The sequence below is a fragment of the Bactrocera latifrons genome, unplaced genomic scaffold (genome assembly GCF_001853355.1).
Source record: "Bactrocera latifrons isolate USDA-ARS-PBARC rearing strain unplaced genomic scaffold, ASM185335v1 scaffold_83, whole genome shotgun sequence".
In the NCBI taxonomy this organism is placed as follows: Eukaryota; Metazoa; Arthropoda; class Insecta; order Diptera; family Tephritidae; genus Bactrocera; species Bactrocera latifrons.
Genome location: NW_017537523.1, coordinates 1228635 through 1240252, shown reverse-complemented (window position 1 = coordinate 1240252; position 11618 = coordinate 1228635). Strand labels below are relative to the sequence as shown.

Below are 11618 nucleotides of genomic sequence, written 5' to 3'. Positions count from 1 at the left end.
TGGCCAAAAACGACTTTTTTTTTATATGGCTTAAGTAGTTCACGACTTCCAGTTCTAGACCAAGTATTCTCTGGGTAGATAAAAAACCACCTTTTGAAGGCAAGCTAATCATCCACTTGCAGGGCTGTGTACCGAGTTTGGGACCCGTGAAAAAACACTCCCAATGACAWGGACGCAGTACTCTTGGATAAGATACCCATCTTTTGATGACGACCACGGCAAACCCTCGCCAACAATTGCTACTTCGGACTGAGTAGACAATTGAGAAGTAAAGTCCTCTCTCGCCGAACAAAGACCAAACTCTACAAGTCATTCATCATTAGTGCAGAGGCATGGTCTTAAGAGTGTTCGAGAGAAAATATATGTGGAAAATTTATGGTCCCTTGCGTACTGGCACCGGCGGATAACGCGGTCGATGGAACGACTTACGAGATATATGACCATATTAAGCGAATGAAGAGATATATAGAGGCTATGCTGGCTAGATTTTGTCGTCAGAATGGATGCAAACTCTCTAGCTCTGTGATTATTTGAAGCCGTACCCGTCGGGGGAAGCAGAGGAAGAGAAAGATCTCCACTCCGATTGAAAGACAAGGTGCAGAAGACATGAATGAATACATTACTAAGAAGTTGTTCCATCCTCAAGAAGCCTCCGTCGGGTCGGCAATAATCTTACAGTCAATATGGTACGCTATGGAACCATGACTAATAATGTTTTTAAGCCTGAATTGGAGGATGTTGTTTGGTTCCAACAAGTTGCCAGATAACCGACAAAACCAYTGAMTTATTGAAGRAAACTTTTAGTGAACACTTCAGCTCGGATCGTGAGCCAGAAGCATGGAACAGTCACGGGATCGTTACCGTACCGCTGGACTATCCTTTGTTCTTTTATATGGAGGCGCATAATTATGGAGATTAGTCGAAATGATTAACGGCTTGTGCGAGAATATTCAACGCATTGTTGCTTACATACGATCCCAACTGAATTAGTTTAAGCAGTCGCGGTGGTCATTTCCCGACATTGTTTTTTTTAAACATAATAAACCGTTATCTTTATAATTGAGCTAAGAAGTRTATTTCATACGAAAAATCACATGTTCAAAAAATACACCCTTTATTTGTATTATTCAAGTTTCAAGTTTTTCTCTTGGGTTACTCGATTGGCACTGAGCCATGTAGTCCCCTTGTCATTTCAAAGCAAACAAAAAAAAAAAAAAAATATATATATATATACTCTCATTTACTGTGTTATGTTGCTGTATTTTTTACTAATTCCCCGTTATGCATATAAATTTAAATGCTTGCATTCCTAAATTATTTATTTATTTTGTATATGTAAAGCGCCAGAGCAAATATTTGTTGTTTAGCTTTCACTGCTTCCGGCTGAATTTTTTGTTGTTCCATGTATGGCATATTTAAATTGATATTTATTTTTGACCAGCCGCTCGCCTCGCTTTTCCCCATGTCAGTTGTGCCTTTCAGKCTCGTTGCCATATACGCTTGTTCGTAGCATTGTTTTTGCGCTCGTTTTTTGTTTTGGCAAATTTTTGTATATCGCTCGTAAATTCGCGCTACATCGTCAAAATAAAATAACATTAGGCTGGTCGGCACGTCGGCAAATCTATTAAAAAATTCAAATATTTGTTTATGCGCGTCCATTACCGTTTATTTACTCACTCCGCTCTTCGTTTGAGGGGCGAGTACCGTTGCTTCTATGGTTGATTGCCTGCTTTCACTTTCCATTTGCCTACAGACATACTCGCATACAAAGTTTTGTCGTTGGGGACAGTTAAATATATGTGCACGGACAGACAGTATAGACAGTAATGAGGTTCACATAAGTATTTACTTTTTGTTGTGTTTTTTTCGCTCTCAGGACCGTATGTTAATTTTCAAAGTGAGCTTTTTATATACAACGATACCAATTAGGTGGCTGTCACTGTGAGTTTAATGTCTAATTTGGATTATGAGGAAGAATTTACATATTTAATTGCTAGTTTTTTATTTATTTTTTATAATGGGTCCTATGGTATGAAATGAAACTGTTTCATATTTTTAAGCTTTTGAGATCTTCTGATAGAAATTGGTAGTTATCAGGTTACATTCTGGGTATAAGAAGAGGATTATTACAACGATAGAAGAAAAATTATACTCCCCACAGTCCCAGCCACTTCGCTAACTTCTTCAAAGACATTTAATTCTCAGTTCTTCTCGGATCTTAGGAGGAAAARRGACAASATATTGCCACCTCGTCTCACTCCAAACAGCTTTGAGAAAATATTTATTCGTTTAGTCGTGTATCTGTTGGATTATATCCAGACAGAACACCTTTAATTGCGACGAGATTGACTTGACTAAAAGCTAGTGGTTTAGAGGACCGCGTAGTTTTTACTTTGAGCTAGAAAGCTAGGCTCACTGGACCTTAAAATGTTCAGCGCCTGAACAAGAATACACCAGAAAACCGCCTCGCTCCTAATAGTATGAAATTGGAGCAAGAGTGAAGTACTATCAACCTCATCGACTTTGCTGTTTCTGGCGATTCCGCTGTGACCGGGCAGCAATACAAGTCTGATATAGAAAAAGCTTGAAACTATTGCTAGTGAGTTCAAGAACTCGTTGACAGACAGTCAGCGATACTTCACCACCACTCTTTCCCGTAAACTCGATTCATCCATGCTCACTGCTCTTCTTCTCCAACAGTTCGCGGTTCTGATAGATATACGTTTATAAGGATTCAAATGTGAGACGAATTTTCTACCAATATATTAGCTGAAATATTTCTGCCAACCGGCTCTATAGAGCAAAGCAGGGACCGTATCTGCCCGCGTTGTGATGCGATGTGATTTAAGAGTGATGCGGTGATTTCAGGGGAAKTTGGCTGTCGGTTGGCCGAGATTTTTTGATTTGGAATTCATAAAGTGACTTTAGGAGAAAATGATTGGCAGCTGGCTCTATATAARAAACGSAGGCACTATGTCTGACCAGTGCTTAGATGATTCTCGCGCCTCGGTGTGATGTGAATTTGAAGTCGCAAGGTTAACTGAGGAGCTGCTGATCGCTTATTGGCTCTATATAAGTAAAGACGGTGGTCCATGGCTCGTGATGATGATGATGGCGATGTGATGTGATTTAAGAGTCATRMGGAGACTTCAGGGGAAGCTGGCTGTCACTTGGTTCTATATAAGAAACGCAGGCACCGTGTCTGGCCAGTGCTTAGATGACTCTTGAAAGCCGGTGTGATGTGACTTGGTAGTCATAAGGTGACTTCAGGTGAAGCAGGTTGTCTGCTGGCTCTAAGAAAGGCAGGCACCGTGAACTCCTGAATTTGTAATATTTCTGTTTTCAAGGTGTTGATTTACTATTATGGTGTGCTATCTTTAAGATGTAAGTTTAAAGGATTCTAACGCATTTTAAAGACACTCGAGAGAGATTAGTGTTAACTTCCACGTAAGCGGATCAGCTTTTCATATTTCTCATCTTTACTTCATTCTTCTCTTTACGCTGATCGGCTCTGAAGGCATTGAATTATAAGTGCGTGCTCGTCTTGACCGCGTGACAGACCACTCCATAAACGCTACTATTTTTCGGGAACGGATAGTGGCTCTGAGCGGGGACCCATTTARCTATGAATTTTTCGCACAAATGTAGGTGAGGGAAGTCGAAATCGGTACTTCGATCTGTCCCTAGGAGCCTAGGACCTCGACAAAAGGGAGCATCACCGGCCAAGGCCAAGCTAAATATATATTATATATGAAAGACGGGGCAAGTCTGCAGAAATCAAATGACAATGCTAGGGAAACTGTATGTGGCGGAGTCGCCAGTACCAATAAAAAATTTCAAAGGCAACAAACGTGAAACGAAAAGCCAGGAGAATTGGTAGAAGAGAATAATGTTAATTCCATCTATCAAGTACGCTTGTTCGAGGTTTGTCGCACCGAAGAGGAAAAGTCGTATACTCTATAATATTGATATAAGCGCACTAGTCCTTGGGGGTTTTTTGAGATATGGATCTAAAATTTTGTACACGCTCTTTTCTTACCAAGAAGTTGCTCATTTGTGGGAACTATATATGGATATCGCATTACTACATCATATAGCTGCCATGCAAACTGATCGAATGCTCTCGGTTAATTTGCACCTGTGAATAAAATAAAAGCAAMTTTTGTCTTTTAAAAATTAATAATTTTATTCTATTATCTTTTACTCTTCGCATATTTTTGGGTGTTTTTGCTTTACATCGAAATTGTTTTTGTATTTATTATGAATATTATTATACGTTTTTTTTATTCTCTTTAATATGCTCTCTCATTTTCRGCGTTTTTTTACCATTATTGTATTACAGCATAACTGTTTTGTTCGTCATCTTATTAATAGACAATTGCTTCGTATTTTCTCTACAATTATTTTTTTCTTATATTTATATTCGTTAATAATACTATAATTTACTTAACTATAAATCTATATATCTATATATGTTTATTTATTTCTCTATTTACATTTCATATTTGAACTTATTTTTTTATTTAGTTCAATGTTTACGAAATTGTTTTTCAGACTCAAATGCTAATACACAGAGAAATGAGAATATTCGGCGACTTGAAGCATTTTTATAGAATACTAATTTTATGAATCAAAAAAGTAAGCAGCTGCTTTAACTGTTGACAATGGTATTTCAAATGCAACTCTGTATACTCGTAAGTWGAAGCGAAATATTTACGCCATTTAGGCGGAAACTTCTCTTACTATTAGAGAGCGGAATTTAAAAGACTCAAGCAGAGATTTTCTTTTAGGCCGAAAATATGAAAAAGTATAATATATGAAGTTATAAAAGAGTTGCTCATGGGCCTAGAGCTATGMTAAATAAAATCTTTGATTTTCTCCATAAATGCTCCGGAAAGAAGATAAGCTTCAAACATTAGAATATCTGCGCAAATGGTCAAGATATGGTTTGTAAAGGAAGATAAACCTTGGAGTGAAAATTCTAGCAAATTTTAGGCAATAATATTAAGCTATAACTTTACTTATCGAAATAGCTTCAACTAACTGCGTGAAACAAGCCTATGCAAGGAAGAATTTTCAGTTTTTTTTGCTAGTGTCTGAAAAAAGCGGCGGAGACGATGGATTGATGCCCGAGCTATTAAAGTATGGCTGCGCAGAACTGATAAGGAACACTCACAAGGTTCTTTGTAGAATGCGTTCAGACGTAAGCAAGCCAGGAGCTTGAAATTTAAGTGTCCTTTGCCAAATCTACAAAAAAAAAGGACCCACAATCAGCGCCACGTACCTTCGAATAAGTCTCCTCAACATGGCATTCTATCGAGCGTTTGTGTGAAAGATTACCGTCAACAAACTGATCGGGCCTTATCAGTGTGGGTACAGGCTTCGAAAACCAACAACTGACCAGATATTCACCATGAGTCAAATCTTTAAAAAAAAAAAAAAACATGAAAAGAGAATCGACATAGTTGATCTCAAAGCTTCTTTTGACAGCATGAAAATGAGCTGCCTTTATGCCGCGATGTCTGAATTTTCGAGTTGTCTGATAATTCGAGCTGCAGATCTCAATAGAAAAGATGGCATCTTATATAGGAGTGTATAACTGCTGACGTACCCCGATGACGTCGATACCATTGGCCATAACAAACGCGCCGCATTCTGCTGTGGACAAAGAAACGAAACAAATGGGTATGGTGGTGAACACGGGTAAGGCGAAATCTCTCTAGTCATCAAAGGAACAATTCTGCTCCTCGGGACTTGGTCTTGAACAAAGTCATACTGAACTTTCACATGAAGGTGCTGTGCTGCATCCAGTAATTTTGGGGRAAAAATGTATATATTTTTAAACTTAAGGGTTGCGGTTGACCAATATTCGCGGTTTTCCACTTAATCGTACTCTGGTGGTTAAAGGTGAATAAACCGCTTAAGTAAAACTCTTAACGCTCGTACGCACTTTTACAGCAAAAATATTTACAGCGCTCAACTGATCACTAATTAACCGCTACTTAGCTTAGATCTTTGTATGTATGACTAGATTATTATTTAACGCTTTCCCTGCTTATTTACTTCCTACTGCTAACACTTCAACTTACTAACTAAATTTTCTACTACTTCTGCTTCCGCTTACATACTAYAAAAACTGCGCCACCGCACCGGCGCTGCTGCGACGCGCCAACAAACGTCGCCAYTATCAATCATTGGCCAACTTCAGTCGCACCGCAATCCGTTTGCACTTCCACATTAGCTGCGTCTCCAGTATRCTGAAAGACATCGCGACCAAGACCAGACCCAGCAAGAGATAGGCGCAACAAGCGAAGAGCTGCACATGCGGTCCGTGGAAGGTGCGTTCGGGCATGAAGTCGCCATAGCCGATGGTGGTCAAGGTGACAAAGCAAAAGTAGGCGCCATCCACAATGGACCAATTCTCCCAGAAGGCGAAAATYACCGTGCCCAAGCATATGTAGCAGATGAGTATGAGCAGCACAATGCTGATGGGCACCTGTGCRCCGGTCTCCTCCGTCTCGGCGTCGACATTCGAGGCGGTCTCATCGTCCTCAGCCTCGTCGGCAGTCGCATCAGTATCACAGTAGGCAGTCTGTTCATCTGGCTTTGTTTGTTTGTTACCTTTGTTGAGTTTTGTTAAGCGGAACTGTTCGCCAGCTGTGGCGTCACGTTGCATGTACGCCGCTTCCGCGTCCGCCTCCTCGTCGTCGGAGGTTTCGGTGGCTGTGTCGCCATAACAGCTGCTCGATTTCCCACTTCGGTGGCTTGTTGCGTGCATGTTGCAGCCGGCGCGTCGTGTTGCGGCATATGTGGTTGATTTACGTGCCGCCGCATTGCGTTGGAAGGTGTTTAGTGTGTGCCGATGGAAGGAGGCTGCAGTGGCATTGAAGAGACTGCGCGCACCGCGCTGCYCTTCGTCTGCACTGCCGGCGGTGCTGTGTGYGTTAATGGCRCCACTGCTGCCAGAGATGAGTGGTACGCGTGATGGTGTGCCGTGTGGGCAGTTGCTGGAAGAGAGTAAGCGTAGGAGAAATGTTTATTTTTTAGTTTTTACAGTTAAAAATTTTTTAAAATAATTTTTGGGTTAATGTTTGCTTTCAAAAGTAAATTTGCACACATTATATTCTCTCTCTCTCTCTCTCTCTCCTGGTTCTCTTCATTTATATACATTACATWACTGTTAAAATATTCATTTGCGAAAGCTTTTGTTGAACTAAATGCATTAGTCTCAACTCGGGATAATTTTTGTGAGTATAAGACAAAGTTGTAAGCCTCTTATGCTAACCCTCTACTGTTAAAAGGTAGAAATTTTTGTAATGCAGCAAATATTTACACATAATTTTTGGTGTGTATATCCCGTTACGGCCACTATTCTCGTTTACTTTATTAGAGAAATTTTATTGAAATATATTTGTATATGAAAATAATAAGTTAAATCGTAAAAAGCTAAAATAAAAGTTCAACAGGGTTGCCAAACTTTTTTTTTTAATTTTTTATAAAATAAAATAAATTCATTAATATTAAATAAGAAGCAACCACGAGTAGCTCAAGAAAATTGCTTTTAATAATAAACTAGAGTTGCCACCCGTTTTAAAATAATTTGTATAATAACTGTAAAATAAACATATTAATACTACATAAGCTGCAACCATAAGTAATTCAAGAAAATTACACCCAAAGACAAAATAGGGTTGCCAACTGTTTTAAAATAATTTTTATTGAAATTATTCTGCAATTAAAAAGTTTTATGAAAAKTATACTTGAATTTGTTTTATTGATTTTAAAAAATTAAMTGCATTACTTCGAATAAAAAAGTARTTCTGGAGTGTTGCCACTTATTGTAAATAATGTATTTATTATATTATGTTACTTACTACGATATAAGATATCTAATTACCACTAAAGAAAGAGTAACCACAAGTACTTCAAAAACCTGTACTTAAAAATAAATTAGAGTTGCCACCGGTTYAAAAATAATTTTTATTATAACTACTTTGCAAGTGAGGAGTGGTATGAAAAATGTAATTTTATAGTTTGGGATTTTCCAAAACAAACCTGATTTTTAACAGATAAAAAAGTTAATGTGGAAGGTTGCCACTTGTTGTGAACAACGTATTTATTCTACAACGAGCTATTGTTTCTTACTACAATAAGGTATACTAATCACTACTAACTAACACAACTAGCAACAACAAGTTTTTCAAGAAAATTGCATTTAAATGTAAGCTAGGATTGCCACCTGTTTTAAATTTATTTTAACAACTGTGCAAGTAAAGACTTTTAGAAAATTAAACTGGAAAATATTTTATTTTTGTAAAAGTAAACAGTATTATTAATAGTGAAAAAAATTGCTGTGTAGGGTTGCCACTTATTTGAAAAACTGTAATTAATAAATGTATATATACCGAATTACTAATGAACTCAGACTAAACCAGCCTCAACAAAAATACGTTCAAGGAAGTTACAGATGAAATTAATTTCCGAAGGGTAGCTACCTCTTTTTACTTAATATAAAGGCAAATGTATGAAGATGAAATTGTTAAATTGAAAATAAAATTTTTTAAAAAAGCTAYATTGGAAAATATCCTAGAATTGAAAAAACTAAGCAGTGCTTTTAAAAGCTAAAAATAGTACAAYGGAGTGTTGCCACTTATTGTAAAAAATATATTTTATACATTACGAGTTTCTAATCACTTACGCAAACTATTTCACAACAAAATGAAACTTAAGAAAGTAGACTTAAAGATATATTTACGGAGAGTTGCCACTTGTTTTAAATTAACTTATGCATTTTTAATTCAGCTAATGACTAAGAAATAAGTTGTAGGAAAGGGTTGTTGAGAAATATTGTGCTGAAAAATAATTTTGCGAGGGTTGCCACCTGCTTGACATTCATTAGTATAAATTTTTTTAATAGGTATAAGTTCTTTGAGTATGAGGGTGGAGGGTGGAGGTGGACATATTACACTAAATTTAAAAAGTAAACTAATAATTAAATTTTTAAAATTAAAACTGCATTCGATTAAGAAACGTCGCCGACATAATATTTTTGAAGTGTTGCCACCTATTTGAAGTAAATTTAATTAAAGAAATAAAAGATTACAAAATTAACATTGAAAAAATATTTGTATTGTATGATAAATTTATGAGAGAGGCGTTGCCACAGTTTGAACAATATTAGATTACAATCATTACGTTAATTGATTCGAATCGGAAACAAAAACTCAATACCTTTAAAAAAATTGGCATACTATGTTTGAACAGCTGTCACCTCTCTAAATTTTTGCAAATATTGCAAAATGTACACTCAAACTATAGAGTATGAAGAAATATATTTTTAGGTTCAATTTTTGAGAAAGCTGTTGCCAAATGTTCGAAAAATATAAGAAATCATTAAGTTATTTGAATCGAAACGGAAAATAAAACTCAATAGTTTGAATAGAAATTAAGGACACCTTGTTTTGAAGAGCTGCCACCTATTTACTTTTTTGAAGCATATAAATTTGTTGAAAAAAATCAAATATTACAAAATGAACATCGAAACTATAGAGGCTGAAGAAATATCTGTRTTGGTTAAATTTATGCAAAAGGGGTTGCCACTTTTACATTTTTTTTTAAAAAATTAATTTTACAACGTAAATTGAATGAAACAGGTAAGAAGTTAGAACTAGTTCCACAAAACAAAAAAATAATAATAATATATTAGTTTGGAGTGCTGCCACTTTTTTACATATTTTGACACAAATTTTACAAGCTAATATTGAAACTACAGAAGGTGAAGAAATATTTTTGCTTGTAAAATTTTTCGGAAAGTGTTGCCACAATTTAATGCTGCGAGTCATAAATTAAAAATAAAAATTTTGARCACAAACTAAGTACATATGTTGTARGGGTTGCCATCGGTTAAAAATAKATACTTAAAATTTGTTTAAAAWAAACTCAATTAAATGTGTTTGAGAAAAGTTAGATGTGTTAATAATACAGAAATCGAAAAAATATTTCTGTTTATAAAATTTTTGAGAAAGTGTTGCCACRTATTTAAAAAATATTAGTTTCAATTTGCTATGAAAAATGAACTTTAACATATAAATGAAAAGATTTAAGCAAAAACACAGTAGGTTTATTATTTAGGGGTTGCCAGCCGTTAAAAATATGTATATGTAAAAAAAAAACTAAAAAATAAACTCCATGAAATGTGTTTGAGAAAGGATGGATAGTATTAGATAAATTTTGTCGTGTTAATTTGAGAAAAGTGCTGCCACATAATAAAATAATAAATTAAATTTTCAATGCCACATATTAAAAAAAAAAATTAAATTTTTGAATGAATTATTGCAAAACGAGATTACCAATTTTATGCTATAACACAGTAGTTATATTTTTTGAAGAGTAGCCATCTCTCAAAAATTWAAAAAARAATTAAAAATATATGAAGTGGTATAGTATGTCTATCTTAATATAGCTTTTTAAGGCGTGAAATCGAACTGAAATTTTAATTTGTGCACAATCTTTATCGTATCATTTCCCCTTTGAATTGCTCCACAATCGCAACGATTTATTTTCGTCATCTCTCTAACTAACATTGCCACACCGCTTTTACCCTCCGAAAACTAAACCCTTTCAGCTCGTAACCATCTCTTCCTTAGTATCATTTTTTAAACTTCCTGCCCCTACTGTCCGTTGCATAAAAAAACCTTTTACCATTTGCTATATTTGCATGCCTTTTGAACCCTTTTTCTTTAARCTGCCTATACTAATCACTTCATCCGTTTTTACATATGTACACCCAATTGCTTTTTCATTTGTTTTATTGAGCATTCAATTTATCTTGTTTTTCATTCGCCTGCCAAGCACTATGATCGCATCGTTGTGCTCAATTTAATATCTAAACAATCAGAAAACGAAATAGTCATTTACAGTCTGTTCCYAACCCTTGCGACGGTCGCAATTCCACCATGGCTACCGACCGCACATGGCGTATACGTGACATTTTGCTAAACCACACATATGCTTTCTTTACACTGCCACACATACATACACATGCGCATACATGGAAACATATGCCTTTGCCTTCACTACTTTTGTTTGGTCTCAGCTTTTGCTTAGTACAGCAATTTGCATAGTTTTCGGCTTTTGAGCTTGTTATGTACACACATACACTCATTCGTACTGTTGTGTGTGTTTCTTGGTGTGTTGTGCGCTGTATTGACTTTTGAAATTGCTGCTTGTCATCGTCGCAGTTCTCGCTTATTTTCGCCATGATTTATGATGTTGAAAATCAAAATGTTATTATGCTTGTTGTGACTGGCGTTTGCGGTTGATAGCTTTATTTTCATATAAATTATAACTACAATACAGCTTGGTGGAGCTTGGTGGGATATTAAGGATATATTTAATAATAAGGACTATATTTATATGYTTAGTTATAAGGAAATACATTGGTATATTTTAAGATTGAAATAAAACTGCATATGGATTTTGAAGAGCAAATGTGTGGCTGTTTTATATAAGGAAAAATATTAACTTTTTTAGCTTTTGAGATTTCAATCGGTTAGCTTGTATGGCAGCTATATATTATAGTGAACCGATCCGAACCATTTCTTCAGATTTTCTACTGT

At 35.8% G+C, this 11618-nt stretch overlaps 1 protein-coding gene across 1 annotated transcript in view; it reads right to left on the bottom strand.

Annotated features, from left to right (window-relative positions):
- Positions 1–6009: 6009 nt before the first annotated feature.
- The window catches only part of LOC108977034 (AF4/FMR2 family member 4), a 24911-nt gene continuing 19302 nt past the window's right edge, over positions 6010–11618 (bottom strand). The window contains exon 3 of the mRNA XM_018946528.1: positions 6010–7007. Within this exon, the coding sequence (XP_018802073.1) occupies positions 6188–7007 (820 nt within the window). The 3' untranslated portion in view covers positions 6010–6187. The remainder of the gene's footprint in view (positions 7008–11618) is intronic.